This window comes from Nothobranchius furzeri, chromosome 11 (assembly GCF_043380555.1).
Source record: "Nothobranchius furzeri strain GRZ-AD chromosome 11, NfurGRZ-RIMD1, whole genome shotgun sequence".
In the NCBI taxonomy this organism is placed as follows: domain Eukaryota; kingdom Metazoa; phylum Chordata; class Actinopteri; order Cyprinodontiformes; family Nothobranchiidae; genus Nothobranchius; species Nothobranchius furzeri.
In genome coordinates, this window is record NC_091751.1 from 21,372,765 (window position 1) to 21,396,450 (window position 23,686).

General features: G+C 43.5%; 1 protein-coding gene across 7 annotated transcripts in view; it reads left to right on the forward strand.

Annotated features, from left to right (window-relative positions):
* Positions 1-23,686, forward strand: part of trioa (trio Rho guanine nucleotide exchange factor a) — an 85,380-nt gene that overhangs the window by 37,073 nt on the left and 24,621 nt on the right. For 6 of the 7 annotated variants that reach the window (XM_054746170.2, XM_015955658.3, XM_054746173.2 and 3 more), the window contains exons 3-15: positions 3,855-3,929; positions 10,339-10,453; positions 11,833-12,025; positions 14,257-14,361; positions 15,050-15,246; positions 16,872-17,097; positions 17,962-18,084; positions 19,117-19,308; positions 21,334-21,465; positions 21,559-21,789; positions 22,367-22,489; positions 22,573-22,764; positions 22,997-23,166. In XM_054746170.2, coding sequence (XP_054602145.2) covers positions 3,855-3,929; positions 10,339-10,453; positions 11,833-12,025; positions 14,257-14,361; positions 15,050-15,246; positions 16,872-17,097; positions 17,962-18,084; positions 19,117-19,308; positions 21,334-21,465; positions 21,559-21,789; positions 22,367-22,489; positions 22,573-22,764; positions 22,997-23,166 — 2,074 coding nt within the window. Of the gene's footprint in view, positions 1-3,854; positions 3,930-10,338; positions 10,454-10,807; positions 10,972-11,832; positions 12,026-14,256; positions 14,362-15,049; positions 15,247-16,871; positions 17,098-17,961; positions 18,085-19,116; positions 19,309-21,333; positions 21,466-21,558; positions 21,790-22,366; positions 22,490-22,572; positions 22,765-22,996; positions 23,167-23,686 lie in introns of those variants that run through there. The other variant, XM_054746177.2, reaches the window with a different exon arrangement.

Consider the following 23,686-nt stretch of genomic DNA (forward strand, 5'->3'; position numbering starts at 1 on the left):
TTACCTTTTCCTATTTGGGTAGAAGTTAGAAATCCTCCACCAGTCTGCTCTCACACCGGTTTTGTTTTTAAACCAATATATTTGCAGGATCTTTTTTCCCCATTTCTTATGCTCATTAGGGGGTTTTGGAAGCCAGAGGATATTCCTAATTAAAGTAGAAAAATTAATAATTGGTGAAATCTCTGAATATCTTAAAATGAAACTGATCTTGACTTGGATTTTTGTAGACTTGTGTTTTAAGCTCTTATTCATTCACATTAACTGTTATAGTCTCTGAAAATAAGGAGGGTTTTAAATGGATTTGAGCAGTCTTGTGGGTAATACAATTTACTTTCATTTAATTTTTGGTGTATTTTCAGAAGAAAATCTTAATTTAGGCACCTTGAATCTTTACCATATTGTAGTGAATTCACTCTGCTACACAGAACCCACCGTGTGCTCTTCTTTCCACACAGACTCATTCTGACTAAAACACACAGTGGTCTTCTGCTAGTCATCGTGTCAACATTGTTTTTTTTTCTCCTTGACCTTTGATTTTCCTGCTGCTCAGTGGCAGCCAGCCAAGCAGACAGCAGTTTGCATGCCTAATCAGAGATTTTTGTTGCTTTAGAAGATGAATCACTCCATGGTGAGACTACACAGACCTCTATCTGTAGAGCTGAGCAATCTGGTCTAAACCTAAAAAGAGATGGTTTAATATAACTGTATACAATATCAATCACAATGGTTTGCAACCCAACAGTAAGCCACTGATTCACTGACTTCTTGATTAAAATTCTAACCAACCAACGACTCCACTCTTCAGAATGTAGTTTAGTCATTTATCATTTGAAAAGACCATTCAACACAAATAATTCTTGTATTTTGATATTTACTCAGTGGTAAGGTGTTGACATGTCTTTAGGCTGCGCTATACCCCTCCTGTCTCAGCGTGAAAAAACAAATAATCATCGTAAAGCTGCGTCTGTAGAAAACTCAATCTACTCTCACATGATGGATCACAGAAACACCTCCGGCTTTTCATTTGCCATCTCTAAGTGCTTACTAGCATCTGATAAGTAGGGAACCTGCTATTGGTGGAGCTTGATGGCAAGAAGTTATGTTAAAAAGTATACTCATTAAATAAATAATAATGAAAAGAATTGTCCACTCTACCTGAATGCGACAGAACATGTTTTCCTTTACTCCCTGCAAAGAACATGATGGAAATTGAACAAGGAATTAAAAGGAAAGACAGAGACGCATTTGGATTCTCGTCCAGCTCCTCAGTAGCGTCTAATTAGCATGCAGAAGTAAAATGGAGAATGTGCTCGGAGCAGACTAGAACACATTTACCCCTACTTCACACTGGAGGCGTCAGCGTCGCAGAACGGTTTACTTGCGAGCTTCGCTGCGTGCCGGTACACACTGGAAGGATATCAGCCATGGAGCGGCTTCTCTGCCGTGCTCCTCACTGGACTCGAGATCACAAAATCCCTCAAGACTTCAAAGGTCGCAGCTTGTTTATGCCATTCGTCAGTAAATCAAAAAGAAAGAAATCACATTTGATGTCATATATGATGTACCTCCCAACTGCCAAGATTAAAGCCATAAAAACGCACACTTAAGCCATTAGGTCACATATTTTGATGTAATTACATAGATATGAAATTTTGTTGCCGCAGTAGTCTTATTTTAAAACGAGCACAGGTTTTACACGTGTGTGATTTCCTGTCTAGCCCAATGTTAACTGCTGAAATTGACGTGTCCCAGTAGCGACTTGCAGCAAAAACAGAACTGAATCCTAACTTTAGAGGCGCGGCGAGCTGCTTCTGCAACTTGCCTGAAAATTTCCACATCGCGGCTGGTTTGAGTCGCCCCCACAGAGTATATCTGATTCTGTTTGAAGCGCTGCTGTTCCACTCTTCTGATACTTCCAGTGTGAAGTAGGGGTTACTATCGCTTTTAGTACACACCAGTTTCAAGTTTCTAGTGTGTGTGTGTGTGTGTGTGTGTGTGTGTGTGTGTGTGTGTGTGTGTGTGTGTGTGTGTGTGTGTGTGTGTGTGCATACACTACTGTAAAGCTACAGCTGATTAACTACACAGGGGGAAATTAGCACATTTCTTTCTCCATCAGTGCAGCTAGAAGAGCATCAGAGTGCTTGTTCAGACTTCACTCCAGCATGTTCTGTTCTGTCTGATCGGTAGAAGCAGTGTATTTATGCAATGATAAATATGTAAACAGATACACACTGTAGGTGGTGGGTTCATCTGAAGAAGGTGGTATTTTCATCTTCTCTTAGTGATAAAATATCTTTTATTTCACCACAGTGAGCTTTGAGGCTACGCTAATTATCTTAAGGAAAGTCCGACCTGCTGATTTATGGTCTAACGCTTCATGAATGAATCTCAACTCCCACTGGAGCATAGATACAACTGTAATCACTTCAGGGAGTCCTGTGTTCTTGTCCAAAAGTTGTTCAAACTGGTTTCACTCATTGAAAAGCTCCTGAGAGTGGATGATTGTTCCTGACTGAAGTCTGTGGGCTCTTCCACACCGTAACACCTATGAGATCCAGCTTGACATTTATTTGGTGACAGATTAACACTGGGAGACCTCCCATTACTCTCTGTACTTAAGGATTTTCTCAACTCGTAGTTGCAGTGTTGAAGTGAGAAGTGTTGAGTCTTGTGTAACAGTGAGTGATTAGTTTATAGCTAAACAGCACAGATCCAAAATATAAAATAATTCATCATCTTCTTTTTCTGTGGGGACAGTTAGCTATGTTTAAAGATGGCCTCAGTGTTGCTGGATGTCTAAATGTGTCTTTACGTGACTCGTTTGGAAACACAGCTGGGCTCTGCAGAGCATGTTGGATTCCTAAAAAGAAATATGGGGCTGCTTTGTTTCATCTTCTTTACTTGTGTTGATGTTTAAAAACACCACAGGACTCAAGAGTTCAGCCGGTAGAAAGAGCACCCCCTGAAGGCATGACTAACCAATGCTTGTAATCAGAGTATGGAAAAAGATCGTCCATCTGTATTTTGTTGTTCATATTATTCTTATGATTATTTTGTGTTGATAAACAAATGTGACTGTTTGCTCAGTCCCAGTTATTTGGTAAGAATTTCTTTGCAGTAATGATGTTTCGATACTACTTGACCATAAGCTTGAATCCTGAGCCGAGCACCAAGATGTCAACATTTTATGAACAACTGATGGATGCTGACATTTATGATCCCTGCTAAATGAGAAGAAGTGTCTCTGATGATTTGGTCTCATGTGTTATCATGTTTATGGACCTGTTTGTGGACAGCTCTAAGTTTAGCTTCAAACCTGCTCAAATCCCACTGAAGTCTTGATTATTTAGGCTACAGGCTGAGATGATCAGTGACACCAGTAGTCGTAAAACAGTTTATGACTTAAGGTCTAATTTATTGAGTAGATATCTTTAAACACATGAAATAAAGTCTAATGAGGCAGCAGTGGAGCCTGTGGTTCTTCAAGCAGACTCTTTCCATCAATTTATACAGAAAGCTTTATTGTCTACACTGTTATTGTGGGAATATCTTATCTCTAGTGGGAATTATCTGAAGTTCTTTACCTGCTTCACCTAGTGATTGTGTTCTTTTGCCACAGTTGTCTCTAGTTTCTCTTTAGCCTTGTGTTGGTGGAACAGCGTGCATTTCAGTTTGTGTGTTTAAACGCTGCCGATTTCAATCAAACATCTGTTAGGTCCCAAATAGTCTCCCCTCAAGGGGGGGAAAGAAAAATATTTGGCTCAACCTATGGGAAAAAAGGGAGAGGAAAAAGGGGCTTTTCCTATAATTTCTTCCATTCAGAGCTTAATTGTCCTTTTTGTTTTTTCTTTCAGGCTTCAGGAGAAATGAGGAGATGAGAGCGATGGAGGTGCTTCCCATCCTCAAGGAGAAAGTGGCCTTCCTGTCAGGTGAGTGGGTTCTGTTTTCATTTGTATCACAAATCTACAAAAACAGGCTGATCACAGTATGCCAGGTGTGTTTGAACGGTGCTGCTGAGTCCTCAGGTCACACACCCACACACACACACACACACACACACACACACACACACACACACACACACACACGGTTAGTGGGTATCAGGCTGAAGACATGCCAAGTGCTTTCTCTATCACACACACACACACACACACACACACACACACACACACACACACACACACACACACACACACGCACGCACACACACACACACACACACACACACACACACACACACACAGAGTCTTTTAACACAAGCTATTTACTCTGCCTGTAAAGCCTTGGTTGGGGGGGGGGGGGGGGGGGGGGGGGGGGGTTCAGGCAGAGGCCCAGACACTTACCCCTTGACCCACCTTCAGACACATTCACACTCAGACTACACACAGTGCACACGCTGACACACACACAGATGACCGGTGTGTAACCAGTGTCAACAGGACTGCAGAACACAGAGCTGCAGCTGCCTGTCTTTGCTCAGCCATGTTTGACACACACACACACACACACACACACACACGCACGCACGCACGCACGCACGCACACACACACACACACACACGCAGACTGAACTGCAGACTTGCTCTGCAAAGAGTTTCTAACTGAATTGTATGTATGATGTATAAAAACATCATTCATGGATGCGTGTGTGTTATCACATACGTGTGTAAATGCCACAGGAAAAACACTCATGCAGAAATTAAACAATTAAGTGAAGTTTGTTTTTATTTATGTGTTGGTCTCTGTGCCGACTCCTCTTGTGGTCCTTTTGTTTGCTGTGAAGGTCACAGGTAGAAGTGAAATGATGAGAACAAATAAACTGGGATTTGGGGGAAAGCATTGCTATGGAGATGGCTCGCTGTCAGCTGCCTCCTCTCATGGTTGTCCCTGGCAGGATAATTGAACTGGTCGAGGTGGGGATGAAGAGGAGTGTAAATTAATCTGTCCCCTTAAAAAACAGCCACGCTGGCCATGCCTCATGTCTCCCTGCTACCACACCAACGTTTGATTCTCCTCTTCAGAGCAGCCCGGCAGCCTCCAGGCACACAGAACCCCGACTGAACTCACTAATTTGTGGGCTGAGCACAGTCAGTCCGTGTTTTCCAGGTTCCCACGTGAGACGAGCCTCTCTGCCTCTGCGTCCGATCAGCAGGAAATGTTATAAAACCAGATCTTCACTCAGCCACCTGAAGATGTGCAGAACAGTGTAGGACAAATTCATATTCGGGAACCTACATTAAGACCAGAATACTTTCCATGTGCATAAAGTGACATTTTCTATGGTTTTACAGCATTAACTTACAACAAAGCATCTGTTTGTGGTAGGGCTGCACGATATTAGGAAAACCTGCGATATTCGATAACAATGGTTAATATTGCGATGACGATATTACTCGCGATTAATAAAAACTTAACTCAGGAACAAAAAAATGCAAAACAAAGAAATAAGAAAAAATCATAAAAATGAGAAAAGCAAAAGATGTGAAGAAAGGGAACAATAAAATGAAGAAGAGAAGGCGATCAGTAGATCCCAGGAAAAGCAGAATCAGCAGAAAGAACAGAACAAAGCTAACTCAGGTGTTTGCTAACCATCAAAATTAAGTGCCATCCGCCTCGGGGGCGGCCATCTAACCTATGAGAACCCATCCAATTGGCCAAATGGGTGAAGAGCTCCATTTGATTTGTTTGAAAAAATCATACCTCCATTTGATTGACAGAGTGCATCATGTTTAGCAAACATTTGAGCTGACCATTCATCGTGATATTTATCTGTTCTTTGCCATATGCATATTGTGCATGCTGATATCGCGATAACGATATATTTACGATATATTGAGCAGCCCTAATTTATGGTCAGTCAGGCTGACTGATGGACGCTCTACCATCTGAGCTTCAGCTTCTTCAAAAATTATAACGTTAAATAGAAGAAGACAGCCCTTGTATCTCAGCTATATTTGTACTCGGAAACAGATTTTCAGAACATCACACATCTCCTGAACCCAAAACACAAAACGGGGGACGTTGTGTCTCAATGGTTGTGTTGCAGGAACAGTCTCTTCCTGTTTCATCCCACACAGAAAATCCTGCTGTAAGCGAGTTCAGCAGGACGGATTACGGTCCGGTTCATTTCAATTGGATGCAAGTTTTTTGCTGTTTTAGATTTTCGGTGAAACTGAAAAAAGTATAAAAAAAAAAACTTGTTGCTTTTTCTGACTAAATGAAGTCACCCTGGTACCGATGCAGATATAAATTATTTTGTTAAATTTTTCCTAAATAGTTGGAATTAGATCCAAAGTATAAAACTAAAGAAGGAAAAACAATCACCTCATTTCAATTTCTGATTTAAGACAATTATCTGAAATAGCTTAAACACTTTTCACATTGGCATGTAGTCCTTTAACTCTGTTGGTTTTTGGCTTAAATCACTAAAAGAGTAGTCAACCATCTCCTGCATTACAAAGACGCCTATTTTCCCCATTATTTCAAGATGTTTTGTTTCTGGCCTCAATGTCTTTGACCTGTTCAGAGTCATACGTAACGTACCGATTATAGCCACACTCTGATGCAGTTACCCAAACCAGATTATTTGCTCTAAACCAGTTACCCAGCGGGACTTAAGTTACTTATGTTTGCCCTTAGTCATTTATGAGCTCTAATGCTTCAGCAAAACAATGTAGCATTAGCCGCAGATTAGCTTAGCAAATATATAGAAACACAGTTGTCATGCTGATATGTTCTTGCTTGTTAGTAAATGTAAATGTGCAAAAATGCTAAGTAATTTGTTCATATTATAGCTAGCTTAAGATAGTAGCATCACCATGAACATAGGCCTGGGCGATAAATCGATTTAACAATTTAATTTGAATGTTTTGTTGCGGGCGATTAAAAAAAAGTAAATTGAATTTTTATGTAATAGAGCCTTTTTGCCCCCTGGAGCTTCTGTAGGGTTAGTTTCACATAACCGCGAGAACGTCACAGCACGCACACAAAACAGCAACAGCAAACCGCTCCATGGCCACCGGTGAGAGTGGGAAGTTTGTGCTTAAGAAAGGAATTAAAGCATCCATTGTTTGGAACTGGTTTGGGTTTGCTGCGATGGACGTGGGGCGTGCTACTTTTATTCCAAGAGGGTGTTCATTAATTCATTATTCATCTCAAAAATGAGGGTTGCATTTGTCTTGCTTGTGATTAAATAAAAAACAAAATTGACTTTAAGATGCTCTACATTTGTACTTATTGCTATTCTTAATAAATGAGGGGGAGAGAGAATCGAAAAAAATCGTAAATCGAATGAAAAAAATAATTAAATCGGAGATTTTTTTTAGGCCGTATCGCCCAGCCCTACATGAACTCCTCAGTCAAACTTTATTATTCTATTTTGAAGACACTAGTACTTTTTCCTGCTCATTTAGGATTAATTGAAGACATATGATTGGTTATAATAATAATGGATATTTATACAGCAAATTTCAAAGCCACTTTCCAAACATCACCACTGACATCTGACCTCAGAAACTGCAGAAATGAACTCAGTCAGATTTGCAGATGTTTAGCTACAATTTTATGTGTAAAGCCTAGTTTATTCTTCTCCGTCTGTGGCAGTATGGAGACTCGTATCGCCATCATTTGTTGATACAAGCACTCTGGGGCAGGCCTGCTGAGTGTGACAGAGACCACAAGCCTGGGATTGGTCAGCATGTCACTTCCTTTAAATTTGTCAACAGTACTGCCATGTCCAAACAAAAAGCATTCTGGTGATATCTAAAAGCAGACATGGAGCAGATCAAAGGACCACTTGCAGAATAAACCAATCAACATGAAACCTTTTATTGAAGGAAACCGTGGAAAACGTAGGTTTGGAGTTAGTGACCGTATGAAGAGATGGAAGAAAACAAGTGACAAATTTATCTGTCTTAAGAAGTCTCTGAAACAAATTTATACAAGTCATTCTCAAAAATTAGCATATTGTGATGAAGTTCATTATTTTCTGTAATGTATTGATAAACATTAGACGTTCGTATATATCAGATTCATTACACACAACTGAAGTAGTTCAAGCCTTTTACTGTTTCTAATATTGATGATTGTGGCATACAGCTCATGAAAACCCAAAAATCCTATCTAAATAAATTTGCATATTTCATCTGACCAATAAAAGAAAAGTGGTTTTAATACAAAAAAGTCAACCTTAAATAATTATGTTCAGTTATGCACGCAATACTTGGTCGGGAATCCTTTTGCAGAAATGACTGCTTCGATGCGGCGTGGCATGGAGGCAATCAGTCTGTGGCGCTGCTGAGGTGTTCTGGAGGCCCAGGATGCTTCGATAGCGGCCTTAAGCTCATCCAGAGTGTTGGGTCTTGCGTCTCTCAACTTTCTCTTCGCAACATCCCACAGATTCTCTACGGGGTTCAGGTCAGGAGAGTTGGCAGGCCAACTGAGCACAGTAATACCATGGTCAGTAAACCATTTACCAGTGGTGTTGGCACTGTGAGCAGCTGCCAGGTCGTGCTGAAAAATGAAATCTTCATCTCCATAAAGCTTTTCAGCAGATGGAAGCATGAAGTGCTCCAACATCTCCTGATAGCTAGCTGCATTGACCCTGCCCTTGATAAAACACAGTGGACCAACACCAGCAGCTGACATGACACCTCAGACCATCACTGACTGTGGGTACTTGGCACTGGACTTCAGGCATGTTGGCTTTTCCCTCTGCCCAGTCTTCCTCCAGACTCTGGCACCTTGATTTCTGAATGACATGCAAAATTTACTTTCATCCAAAAAAGTACTTTGGACCACTGAGCAACAGTCCAGTGCTGCTTCTCTGTAGCCCAGGTCAGGCGCTTCTGCCGCTGTTTCTGGTTCAAAGGTGGCTTGACCTGGGGAATGCGGCACCTGTAGCCCATTTCCTGCACAAACCTGTACACGGTGGCTCTGGATGTCTCTACTCCAGACTCAGTCCACTGCTTCCGCAGGTCCCCCAAGGTCTGGAATCGGTCCTTCTCCACAATCTTCCTCAGGGTCCGGTCACTTCTTCTCGTTGTGCAGCGTTTTCTGCCACACTTTTTCCTTCCCACAGACCTCCCACTGAGGTGCCTTGATACAGCACTCTGGGAACAGCCTATTCGTTCAGAAATTTCTTTCTGTGTCTTACTCTCTTGCTTGAGGGTGTCAATGATGGCCTTCTGGACTCAAGTCGACAGTTTTACCCATGATTGCAGTTTTGAGTAATGAACCAGGCTGGGGAGTTTTTAAAAGCCTCAGGAAACTTTTGCAGGTGTTTGGAGGTAATTAGTTGATTCAGATGATTAGGTTAATAGCTCGTTTAGAGAACCTTTTCATGATATGCTAATTTTTTAGATAGGAATTTTGGGTTTTTATGGGCTGTATGCCAAAAACATCAATATTAGAAACAATCAAAGGCTTGTACTACTTCAGTTGTGTGTAATGAATCTAATATATATGAGTCTAATGTTTATCAGTACATTACAGACAATAATGAACTTTATCACGATTTGCTAATTTTTTTGGGAAGGACCTGTACAGTACAAACATGCAATAGTAAATACACTAGAGTTGACCAAAGACAAGACTCCAATGGTGGTTGAACCTGCCCCAGAAAAGCGCTACGCCCTCTGTTGTCCTGGTGGGAAACTGCTTTGCAACACTCCCCAGGCAGCTGTGCGTGTCTTTGTGCCCCCGCATACGGAGAAGTATAAACTAAGCCAGGGGTATTAAGTTCTGGGCCTGGAGGGTCGGTATCCAGCAGGTTTTAGTTTTAACCTTGTTTCAACTCACCTGATTTCAATCAGCAGGTGATTAACAGGCTTCTGCAGAGCCTGATGAGCTGCTGCACAGGTGACTCCACCACTGAATCAAATGTGTTGGAGCATGGGCTGGATACTGACCCTCCAGAACCAGATTTGAATTCCCCTAGGCTGAACTAGGCTTTAGTAGCCGAGAGTCATTTAACCTCCACCACCCCCACCCCACCTAAAGTAACTACACGTTTGTGTCTCATCTGTTAAACTAATGAGGTGTCACTGCTACATCATAGTAAAACTTAAATCCTGAGTCCAGAACCAAGATGCAACGTATTATTGACTGTGTTTGTAGAGGTTGCAATAAATATATCACCAGTGTCACCAGATTTATCACCTGTGAAGTCAAACTGGCTCTCCCATGCTGTTCTTCCAGCACACAGCTGATGGACATCACCACGTGATGGGCACTCTGACGACAGATCTGTTACTATATTGTTGGATGAAGCATCCCCAGCATCGTTTCGCTAACATTCGTCTTTTTTATCTTTGATTAATCTGTGGGTTCTCCCTTCAGGTGGGAGGGACAGACGCGGTGGTCCGGTGTTAACGTTTCCATCACGCAGCAACCACGACAGAATACGAGCCGAGGACTTGAGGAGACTGATTGCCTACCTCGCTGGGATCCCCAGGTTGCTCATTTATTCTCACCTGCAGTGTGTGTGTGTGTGCGTGTGTGTGTGTGTGTGTGTGTGTGTGTGTGTGTGTGTGTGTGTGTGTGTGTGTGTGTGTGTAATGTCTGCTGTGTCTACTCTTTTCATTTGGGAAAGAATAAAAAGGAAACAAGCAAACACCCAACAGCTAGTGGATGACTGTGTAGGGGGAAGCATGTGAGCAGCGAGGCAGAAGCCGTTGGCTCACTGCAGCTTGTTGTCTGAAGCAGAGGGATGCTGAGACAGAGGAGGGGAGTCGTCTGAGCTAAGAGCGGGGACATAGAGCAGAAACAAAGTGACAAGGACAGTCTCATCAGAGGAGCACGGGGGGAGGGGAGGGGGACTTAAATGGACAGACGTGGAGAGCGCATGTGTGAGGAGGTGTGTGCAAGTGAGGGAGCGTGTGTGTGTGTGTGTGTGAAAGCAAAACACAGTGTCGCAGTAGCAGAGGCAGTGCAGCAGCAGCTACTGTGGGCAAGCAGCTCCTCGTTTCCCAGGTAAAACCATCTGTCGTTTCTTCTTCTCCTCTCCTGGTGTTTTTCTCTAAAACCCGCCGCTCCCCCGCGTCTCCTGCCCCCCGTCTGCTTCATTTCATTTGATCTTTATTCTGTTGATGATCCAATTTCTCTGCTAAACGTCCAACTTGTCGGTCACAATGTTTGTTCATGCTGAAGATGAAGTTTGATTTTATGTTTGTGTTTAAATCTGTTTTATTTTGATGAAACCAACATCTGCTCACAGCTGGCTGCCGGCCGTCTGCTGATAGGCTGTCAGAGGGACTATTTCACATAATGTACAGAAGGAGAAGAAGCCGTTCTTTTTTCTGCGTTAGATAAGTGTTTTACTGCAGACAATGGGTGCATGGCTGTTTATCAACAACAAATGAGTTACTTTATTGAAATCATGATGATAAAATATTTTAGGAGTATTTTTGATGTTTGAGGCGGATTTTAAGTGTTCATCATGGTGTAACAGGCAGTGGAGCGAGGCTGCTGAAGCACAAACATGCTGGTTTGTGTTTTTATAATAAAGTACACATTTGTGACTTGCTTGCTATAGGTGTGTGTGTGTGTGTGTGTGTGTGTGTGTGTGTGTGTGTGTGTGTGTGTGTGTGTGTGTGTGTGTGTGTGTGTGTGTGCCTTCCAGTACGTTAGTGGGTGTGTGTGTTTGCTGCGTAGGCTTCTCACAGTATAGAAAATGCGTCATCTCACTGCTCTGATTTTCTCTATTTCCTGCTTTTCCCTTCCTTGTTCCCTCTTTCGTTCACCCCCCACCCTGTTGTGCTTCTCCCTTCTGGATTATAATCTCCTTGCCTCCTCAAATTCCTCCTTCTGACCTCCTATCACTATCTACCCCAGCGAGGAGGTGTGTAAACATGGCTTCACGGTCATTATTGACATGCGTGGCTCCAAGTGGGACAGCATCAAACCTCTGCTGAAGATCCTGCAGGAGTCCTTCCCGTCCTGCATCCACGTCGCTCTCATCATCAAACCGGATAACTTCTGGCAGAAGCAGAGGACCAACTTCGGCAGCTCCAAGTTTGAATTTGAGGTAGGATCGAAGTCTTCACCGTGGTTTTGTTTTTCCTAATGATTTTCAAGCGTCTGGACTTTTATTAAAGCCCAGTTACAAACATAATCTCTGTTATCTTTAAATAAATTGGATCTATTTTCCAGTAACGTGTTAATAGGAAAAAGAAACCATGGCTGTCAGCTGAGTTGCAATAACAACGACAGTAGCTGCTCCCCACTCGGCTGCTCGTTGTCAGCAGATTTCATTATTTCCCTCTCCGTGCTGATTTGGAGGCTCACATCACCAGCTTTAAAAAGTCTTCAGCCTTAAAACACAGATCACACAAATGAGCATTTGTGATGCCGCCAGTCAAGCATTAAACTCGTTTTCACACTTCGTTTCATTTCAAGTCCCAAAAGCAGGTGTATTTTATGCTCTATTTCATAGACATAAACTGACACCAGAACGAAGACCTGGGACTTCCAAAATAGCAGAAACAGCTGTCATCCCAGTTTGATTAGATTTCTGTTAAAGACGCATCATTAAAGCTCAGGTGGTTTTTACCCTCGTTATTATCTGTTCTAGGATTTTTACACGACTCTCATCCAACTAAAGCTGTGGGAGTGGACTCATCAGTGTGGAAATGATGTTGATTGCTCACATGTCCTCATGCAAACTGGTTCAATGTAGTCTGATGAGATTGTATCGATTGCTTGATAGAAGAAGTTGCCACTGGGGGGATAGCAATGATCAGGCTCCTCTGCAGTACTGCATGGACATTGATTATATACAGTGTGCACGTACGCTCTAATTAGGATTTGTCAGTGTCAGAAAAATACTCTTGTTTTTTGTTTACAGGTGAAAATCTGAAGCTGACCAAAAAGTTAAACATGGTTGAGGGTCAGCCAACCTTAGGACACATTTATTTAGGCCTGGAGGTAGAAAATGTGATGACATAATAAAATCACAAGATCGCAAAGATGCTTTAAAAAGCTGAATGCTACACAGAAGTGTAACGTTGAAGCTTTGATGACGTCTGAACTTCTAGTTCGCATGAATCCAACCCACAAGTTCAGCTAAAACGGAGAAGACGGACACCAATCTGCGAGGGGGACTGAAATCCCTCGTTACTTAAATAACTTCTGCAAAACCTCTTTTAGATGGCTCCAAGAAAGATTTGGAGGCATTTACGGCAGTTCTGCATCTAGATATATGCTGCAAATGAAGAGACCCTAATAGTCATTCTGTCTTTAAGCATTACTACTTGACTTTGTATCGTGAGGACTTCTTGGCGTGTTTTCTTTTATATCATCATCTCAAGGATTCTCTTCCAGTTTGCTGTAGTGAAAACCCAAAAGGTGCTTCCTTTCTTTGTGAAAAATTCACACTCACTGGAGATCGGAAGCCAAAGCACAGAGAGATGAATCCAATTGTCTTTCAAAAAATCATAGGGTCCAGTGGGAGCAACAAATGCCCAGACTTGCTTTCTATTTACCGAGGTGCTGATCAAATTACTTTGATACCAGCAGCGATCATGGCAGCACCAATAGAGCTGCTGTGATTCTTCACTTAAGAGCAACAGCACAGCTCTGCACAAAGCTCATCGTAGCTCTATCACTTCTTCTCCATCCCTCTCTGGCCATGTGTGTGGGGGTGTTGTGCGGAGGTGGCTCAGCAGAAACACTGAGGCAAGGAGACATTTTCTCTATAATTAATATTGTAACATGCATTTGTTGGAGAGGACCTGAGAATAAATGTTACAATATATTCCATACGCACGAGTGCAGTCACTTCAGCTGTGTGCTGATTGGTTGCTTTTCAAAGATTCATATCGTAGAATCAGCTGGCTTTCACAAGACCTTAAACAAGGCTTTAGAGAGTAAGATATTCTAGCAAAAAGGAAGGATTAGATTAGAGCCCTGCAGTGGGATTGGGATCCTGCAGGACCCAACGCAAATCCTGTGGGAGCGGGCGGTTTTGAGGTTGCTTTGGGTCTCGAATTTGCTAGAGAACGGAGAGTGAAACTGAGGTAGCTATCAGAAATAAAGCTGGAGAAAATGAAACTAAGGAAAAGGAAGGAATATTAGATGTATGACATAGCAAAGGTGTGCCATAGTCAGACTAACTGAACGTATAAACTTTATTTTAGCTAGCCTGTGTAAGGGGCGGTGGGAGCGAGCAGTAACGGTCATTATTTCAGTGGGACTGAAATCAAAAGGGCCGGAGATCAGGTGTACGTCAGTAACAAACAGCCTAAATCTCTCCACTAGACCACCATGGTGTCACTAGAGGGCTTAACAAAAGTCGTGGACCCCTCCCAGCTGACGGCGGACTTTGACGGCAGCCTGGACTACAACCATGAAGAGTGGATAGAGGTGAGCGACTTCCACCTCATCCCTAAAGTACTTATAGTACTAAAGTTTAAATTCAGCAGACTGAAAACACGTCTGATGTGGAAAAATGCCCAGATCTCTGTTCAGGCCTGCTTGTTGTGGTTTCTAGCCCTGGCTTTCCACCAGCCGTGTAACGTAGTAGATGCCTTTTACCCACAAACTCAGCGCGTCCTGTCCTACCAGGTTGGAGACGGGCTACAGCTGCGAATGCATTTCACTTAGCTGTTCAAGAACATGAAATCAGAGAGAATTGCAAGATCAGATGTGATTTTGTTTGCTCACGGGATATCAGCATGTATCCAAAAGGGTCATTGGGTTATTTTTTGTTCTTTTTCCCCTGCCGTGGAGGTGTCACAGGTAAGGATATATCGCTTTATTAGTTAGGAAACAGGAAATCTGCACATGTCTTTTATTTTGAAAGACTCCGGGTGCTAAGCACTGCTCCTGTGTTTGACTTCCTGTCTGGCCTCATCAGAAATGCTGAGCTTGACATATTCTAGAGGTGTAGCATGTAAAAAATAGACCTGGTTAAGTATAAAGCTATAAGCGGTGTCCTGCTCTTCCCAGACGTTACACAAAAATCACGCATCCGGTGGAAAGATGGGGAAGTCGGTATAGCAGAGAAGTTCATTGGCTTTAAGTCAAGTGTTTTGTTCACGGCTTTGATCAGGTACGCGTGGCGTTTGAGGAATTCTCTGGTCACGCCACCCAGATGTTGACTCGACTAGAGGAGATGCAGGAAACGGTGTCGAGGAAAGATTTCCCTCAAGACCTGGAGGGAGCGAGGCGGATGATAGAAGAACACGCTGCACTGAAGAAGAAGATCATCAAAGCTCCTATAGAAGAGCTGGATACTGAAGGGCAGAGGTGAACATCTCCTTTTATCTCACTTTGGGGACAACCTTCTTTGCTGCACCCATTAAAGGTTTTTTAATGCCAGAAGGTCAAAAACTCATCGCTAAATGATTGTTTTACTGAGGGTTTTTTTTGTCCTGCTTTGTCAGATCATATATTTTTAACAAAACTGAAACTTCAGGTCTACATATTGAAACTTAAATGAACCTGCCTGCATTCACCAGACCCAAACAAACGATCTATAATGCAACAGCTGAGTTTCCTTTGACAGTTGAATGTGGAGGACTCTGCACCTGTCAGATCTCAAAATGGAGAGCAGATCAACAAAAAGGCAGGATAGCGAAGTAGAGAGACTCACGCTGAGGCATTTACATTTTCCTTCGATTCGATTCAAGTTTATTTATAAAGCGCCAAATCACGACAAGAGTCGTCTCAAGGCACTTCACATAATAAACATTCCAATTCAGGTCAGTTCATTAAGCCAATCAGAAATAATGTTTCCTATACAGGGTATCCGCGGGTCCTTAAAAAGTCTTAAATTTGCTTTTCTAAATTTAAGGCCTTAAAAATCCTTAAAAATGACAAATAATCCTTAAATACAGTTTCAAAAGGCCCAATAAACAAGATTATTTTATTCCTATAAAATTTTCGTGAATTTCTAGTTAGTCTTCAGCATTTTTTGTGTATGATGTTGGTGTAAGCGCGTTCAGTTGGTTGTGAAAGGGGGCTATTTTTAGATGAGCACATTAGCTGGTTAAGCTAGTGGGAGCTTGCGCCATGGGGAAGTGCAACTTTAATGGTAACTGGATGGCTAATCCCACGTTCGTGACGTGGTTAGCACCGGTTCCAGGCAATAGCTGGAAATTATAGCTTAAATTAAATTTAAAAAATAGCTTAAATTTGGTCAAAGTGGCCTTAAAAAGGTCTTAAAAAGTCTTAAATTTGGCACCCTTAAACCTGCAGATACCCTGCTATATAAGGAACCCAGCAAATTGCATCAAGTCACTGACTAGTGTCAGTGACTTTACAGCAATCCTCATACTAAGCAAGCATAAAGCAACAGTGGAGAGGAAAAGTCCCTTTTAACAGGAAGAAACCTCCAGAGGATCCTGGCTCAGTATAAGCAGCCATCCTCCACGACTCACTGGGGATCGAGAATACAGAACACACACACACACACGCGCACACACACGCACACACACGCACACACACTGGTCTGAATGTTGGTTTTATGTTGATTAGACCCAAGTGTGCTGCTTCTTTAGTGAAGTTTGCACTTACTGCTGATCCACTAACAGGATCAATTGATAATATTGTTAGAAACCTAGATTCCTGGTGTTCCTGTAGATGTCACCGTGGTGGGAATCACCCACCTGATTAATGAGGCTGATCTCACTTGTTAATATGCTACATATCAGGATTTGGAGTTTGCTGTGTTTTTAACAGTGTTTATTATTAGTAAAGAGATATTTTTCAAAGTGTAATTAAAGGAAGAATCTTTCTGGGGCTTTTCTAAATTTAGTTCCTGAGAGCCAGAAAGTACCAGAAATGTGAGACATCCCCCCCCCCCCCCCCTCATTCTCTGACAGCAGTGCCATGTAAAGGTTTTATAAAGTTACTATTACACCTGTTTCTAGGTTGCTCCAGCGCATCCAGAGCAGCGAGTCCTTCAATCGCAATGGCAGCAGCAGCGGTGGAGGCAGCAGCAGCAACGCCGACACTCAGGGTCTGGCGCCTCGGATCACGCAGCTGCAGGACAAGCTGCACTCCACCCGGCAGCATCTGCACCAGACCTGGCATGTCCGCAAGCTCCAGCTGGATCAGTGCTTCCAGCTCCGCCTGTTTGAACAGGATGCAGAGAAGGTGTGTACATGTTGGGAGTCAGGATACTGTCCAGTGTGAGCTGTGATGTAGAGGTAATCCATAACCACAGCTGGTGACCAATGTGGGGCAGACGACGGTCAATAGTAAAACTTAATTACAACCACAAAGAGGCATTGATTGATACTGTTTGTGGAGATCACATGAACTCATTTTCTTTTTACTTGGACCCTTAAACAGTGCATTAAACTTTATGACAGAAAGTTAAAAAGGAAACAGCTTCATCCTCCTCAGCATCCCAGAAAAGTGTCAGATGGATGGAGGATAACTTATGCGGGTGCACGGCTGCCACCCAGACAGCTCACGCGGTGACAGCTGCAGCACCAAATGGAAAGAGACAAGGAGAGAAATTCAGAGATCCATGTTGGAGTGAGGAGAATAGAATAGCAGGCTGCAGCAACGGGGGGAGTGCTGCGGTCTTGGATGCACTGCAGTAGTAGGAGCTTGTTGCTAGGACACCATGGGCCACAAGTTGTTCTCCAGGAGAGCATGAGAGGATACTCTTAATAGAGGCAGTCCATTTCTCTGTTTCCTGGCCTGGAGAGATGACAGCTTTGGGACCACTGCAGCGCACGCACACACACACACACACACGTTTACCCACATGGCTGAGTCCCAGCTGTGGTTTTGGACCTGCTCATGCAGTAACCCGAAGGTGTTACTGATGAGCTCATACTTGTGTTTGTGCATGTATTTATGATGCAAGCTAACTCTCATTTTTTCTCTCTCTTCCCTGTGTGTGTGTGTGTGTGTGTGTGTGTGTGTGTGTGTGTGTGTGTGTGTGTGTGTGTGTGTGTGTGTGTGTGTGTGTGTGTGTGTATCTGTTTTGACATCCTCCCACCTCAGATGTTTGACTGGATCATGCACAACAAGAGTTTGTTTCTGGCAGGCTACACAGATATTGGCAACAACCACCCCCACGCTGTAGAGCTGCAAACCCAGCACAACCACTTTGCTATGAACTGCATGGTAAGGCACACACACACACACACACAAACACACACACACACACACACAGATGTGCAGCTGAAGGTAATGGTTTTTCCACCCACTTGGACTTGAGTCCATGCCCCCAAACAGAATAATCATATATGTATTGCACTCAGCTTCCACCTCTAGTTTTGTTTGTTTGTTTGTTTGTAGCTTCGCTGCACATTTTCTACATAATGACAGCAACACAACTAGGTATTAATAATCTTTTCTCTATCCTTACATAACTATTATGAAACTGTAGAGACAAGTAATTCAGATTAGCTCTGGATTGTTTCTGGACATAATGAAGGCACACCGGCTGATCGGTTCACTTCACACTCTTGGATCTACTGCAGTTTGTTTCCTAAATCAGATGTTTGTTACAAATTCACTGTTCATTTTTATCTGGACCCTGCTGTTAGAAAATTATGGATTTGTTTATTTTTTCTGTTCTACAGAGAAATGTAATTTTAATTTTAAATGTATTTGTTTTGAATAGTTTCAGAAAATTTTTTGTGGACTTTTGCAAAATAATGTTTGTTTTTTGTTTATCATATCCTGCTAATCCCAACAAGCTCGGTGAAATTTCTAAAAGTAAATTGATCAAAAGTTCAGGTTGGGGCTGACCGTGATTTCATAACAGTATGCATCTATCGATAGACTTCTGGTGCGATACGGGAAAAAAGGGTCGATAAAAAGTTCTGTCTTCAATTCTGTCATGTATCTTAATACTAGAGTTGATCCATGTTGAACCAATCATGAGGCTGGATCAGAGCCATGCAGACAGGACAGTAGTAACCAGATGTGCTAATGCTAATGCAAGCAACAGAGGAGGAAAATATTAGTGCCTGAAAGAAAGAAAAAACAACCAGAGGCGGAACGAATTACATCACTGAGGATAAAAGCCTGAAAGGTTCCCTGGTTCTTGAATTTGGACAAGAAAAGTGGAGTGGGCTCCGATTATAGAATCGACACCCCTAAAACATCCATTTTAACTCCACCTTTTTGTCATTGTGACGTGCCACACAGAACGTGTACGTGAACATCAACCGGATCGTGTCGGTGGGCAGCCAGCTGCTGGAGTCGGGTCACTACGCCTCTCAGCAGATCAAGCAGATCTCAGGCCAGCTGGAGCAGGAGTGGAAGGCCTTCGCCGCTGCACTGGAAGAGCGAAGCACGCTGTTGGAGATGTCTGCCAGCTTCCACCAGAAATGTGACCAGGTAATCCCACCAGACCAGCAGCACTTCTCCATCTTGGAGGAAACATTTAATGTCCACAGATGAGATGGCACCTAGAGCTTCAGAAGTATCTCATTATGCTGCATCAACACATTCAGACCCATAAAGCTGAGACTAACCCAACATTTGGTTGTTTAGGTGTTTCCATGTTTGGCTCAGGCACCGCTGCATTGATGGTGACAGCTGGAGCTCACAGAAAGCACACATGTTTATGAAACATGCAAGAAACCATGAAGCTAAATATAGAACCACAGCAATGAAGCAAGGAGACATAATCAGATGCTTCATGTAGCAAAACACAAATCATGGAAATAAAATGTTTGTTTGTTTTTTTATTTAAGAAAAGGAAAAGTTATTTCTTGAAGGAAGGCACATCGCCGCCCACCTATTAGTATTTAGATTATGTGTTATAAAGTACTCAGTTAATATATATTTATATAAATCTGGTAATGAAGAGAATGTTGTGCTCTGCTTTGCTATAAAATGGCCTGTATTTGATATAGCGCCTTCTAGAGTCCTGGAAGCCCCCAAGGCGCTTTACAACACAATCAGGGTCCGAAATTAAATTTTTTACTCACCGGCCAAGTTGGCCGGTAGATGTTGAAAATCTACCGGCCAAGCATATCTTTTACCGGCCAAAATCCTAAATGATTTAGATCTACCTAAAGCATGTTATTCTATATTATGTTGATTCCAAACAGAGTGACAAAATAATTAAAACATCAATTAATAAGAAAAACAACTCTTTTGTCATTTTTACTATGTATTTATTTTTAGAGATGTTTTTATGAACTCTTTCATTGAAATCTAGTCAGACTCCTTGTTTTCTCTGTCCATGAAGTCTGGCCTCCTGCTTCTGACACCGTCTTTGTGCCAAAGCATCACAGCCTCATTTGGGTCATAGTCCTTGATCTCCGGAGAACACAGCTGCACCATGAGAATATCTGAAAGTGTGTCAGGGCTAGGGTTGTCACGGTAACCGGTGTAGCAGTAAACCCCGGTAAAAAAGTTGACAATAATAATAACCGTCTTGTTTTTAAAAAATATATATATTATCTCGGTGAGTTTACCGTAGGCGCGGTGACCCTTACCAGCCACCGTATCATCTGCTGAAGTTGCCGGCGGAACATGCACACTTTAGCACTCGGGACATTTATTATCCCTCAAAGAAGGAAGTACGGGCATTTTTTGGATATTTGAAGAACGTAGAGGGACAGTTGATAGAAGACGGCTGTCCTGTTTAAAGCACGAACAGAAAAAGTGTCTGAAAGGCAACAACGCTACGTGGCCATCATAATGTAGCCATTGTCTCACGACTCCGCCATCTCCAGTTCGCCACTTTTCACAAAATCTTCTGGTTGCCACTGGTCCTGGTGGTTTTTCTTCCAGTTCGACGAGTTTTCTTTTGGAAGGCTGGCTGACTCCAGTTAAAAACCGCCACATTTCACCGCTAGTTTTAACACGAAGCTAACTGCTAACTTGATAAACTGATTGAATGGGGTAGGTGGAAATGACGTTGGATGCGGCGCTCACGTTTCGCGTACGTTTGTGTACGTTGCATGCAGGCGGGAGGAGTATCAGAAATCCATGGAAGATGACTGATAAACATAACTCATTTGGTGCAAACATTTACTCACCAGGTGGAGCAATTTGCTCGCATTTGGCGAGTAGGGAGTGTTAATTTCGGACCAGTCATTCACCCGTTCACCATTCACACACTGGTGCTATGATGTAGCCACATCTGTCCTGGGGCGCACTGACAGAGGCGAGGCTGCCGAGCACTGGCACCACCGGTCCCTCCGACCACCATCAGCAGGCAAGGGGGGTTAAGTGTCTTGCCCAAGGACACAACGACAGCGACTGACTGAGCGGTGCTCGAACCTGCAACCTTCCGATTACGGGGCGAGCGCTTAACTCCTGTGCCACCGTTGCTCCTATACCTGCTGAACACGAGCCTCCTGATCAGAGCAGCGCCTTCTGACAGCGTGTGTTTGTCTTCTTGTGCAGTACATGAGCAATGTGGACTCTTGGTGCAAGGCATGTGGCGAGGTGGATTTACCCTCTGAGCTGCAAGACCTGGAAGATGCAATCCACCACCATCAAGGCCTGTATGAACACATCACTGCTGCCTACTCCGAGGTAAGCCGACACCAGGAGTTTGACTGCTGCCAACACGTACTTACAGTAAATAATCGCACTGCAATTTAGTCATGAGTAAAAATGTTTCTTTAGGTGAGCCAAGATGGAAAAGCCCTGTTAGACAAGCTTCAACGACCTTTGACCCCGGGCAGTGCAGACTCCTTGACAGCATCGGCAAACTACTCCAAGGCTGTGCACCACGTCTTGGACATCATCCACGAGGTGCTACATCATCAGAGGCAGCTGGAAAACATCTGGCAGCACCGGAAAGTGCGTCTGCACCAGCGCTTGCAGCTCTGCGTCTTCCAGCAGGACGTCCAGCAGGTCCACACCTTCTGAATTCGGCTCACTCTTTACTGCTAAACTGCAACTTTAGGGTCTTTTTTATTAAGGTTTCCTCTTTAAAACACAAGCATATGGTGGCTGTTTGGCAATAGCAGTTTAGCTTGGTGGTGGAAGAGCTCCTGAGACGCTAGTTTGTAGACAGATGTGTTTCATTTGAATATGAAAAGTAAGTCGCCTGTGCAGAGTTCAGTTGTTACAAATGCCACAGAGCCAGCTGAGCGTCTGCTGAGTGGATTATTACAATAACACTGCAACTGTCCAAAAATGTATGGGTATCACTGAGTGTGTTAACATGGCAACTGTTGCTGTGGTAACCGAACTGGGTCATATGTCCGTGCAGATGGTGTTAATCTATTCATGCCATGAAAGGCAAAGTGCAGAAAAGACGGCGTGTGAAGGCAGGCTCAGTGAAAGGCATCCCATAATATCAAACGTCATATATGTCACCACTTTGCTTTCATGCTGTTTTTATTCCCCACCAACTCCTGAGTCACGTCTTCCGCCACAGTGCGCCCCCTGGTGGTGGTTTCACCTCCTGTTTGGTCTTTTGTCTCAGGTCTTGGACTGGATAGAAAACCACGGCGAGGCCTTTCTCAGCAAACACACAGGTGTGGGAAAGTCCCTCCATCGAGCGCGAGCGCTCCAGAAACGCCACGAGGACTTTGAGGAAGTGGCTCAGGTTTGTTATCTCTCTCTCTCTGTAAGGTTAGCCTGTACTCTGTTAGCACCCTTATGTCCCCGTGTGTCTCACTCTCTGTGCAGAACACGTACACCAATGCAGACAAGCTCCTGGAGGCGGCCGAGCAGCTGGCCCAGACGGGAGAGTGTGACCCAGAGGAGATCTACCAGGCCGCCCACCAGCTCGAAGACAGGATCCAAGACTTTGTTCGCCGCGTTGAGCAGCGCAAAGTCCTGCTGGACATGTCTGTCGCCTTCCACACGCACGTCAAAGAGGTAGGTGGGGAGGGGGCTGACGTAAGGGTGGAGGAGGAAAGCTTTCACAGACTTGTTGTGCATCGGCCGATTAATCACCAGATGAAACGAGGAGCGGTGTGAGCACTCAAAGAAACTAGAGATGTCATTAAGTAACTGCAGTGCTGAGTCACACGGTCCAACAGTAACCCCCCCCCCCTCCATCAGAACACCTGAATGTAAAAACCTGACAGCTCTCCTTTTCTTCCTCCAGCTGTGGACGTGGCTGGAGGATCTCCAGAAGGAGCTGCTGGACGACGTTTACGCCGAGTCAGTGGAAGCTGTGCAGGATCTGATCAAACGCTTCGGCCAGCAGCAGCAGACCACGCTGCAGGTCACGGTCAACGTCATCAAGGAGGGGGAGGACCTGATCCAGCAGCTCAGGTAGAGAGTTCACCTCAGGGTTCTGTCTCTAAAACAAATGAAGTTAAACACTGCAAACAGAAGAAAAGCTATGTTTCTATTTGTTTTATGTGGATTTAAATGGAAATAGAATTAAAGATGCAGTGACAAGGCCCATGTGTAATTTAGAGGACCTTAATGAGACGCATGAAAACTAAAATTGGAAAGCTGCTGGGATGAGAGGAGGTGTGGGAGAGGTGTATCCAGCTGACCTGCTTTATTTTTACTCGGAGCATGTTCCAGTGCCTCTGCTCCTCCGCTCCACCCTCTTCTCGGTGGTATTGGCACCTCGGTGGATTCTTACATAAGAACTTTTATAAGTGTCTTTAATTGTGTCTCTCTGGGAGGAAACACAGTAACTCTGCACACCTTCTGCTTGTGTGAAGAAACGGTCTACATATGTGTGTGTGTGTGGGGGGGGATCTGTCTCACTGATTACTGTACCTGGAGCAAATCATGAGTCCACCCACCTTCACTTGTCTGCTCTAACTCAGTAACTGTC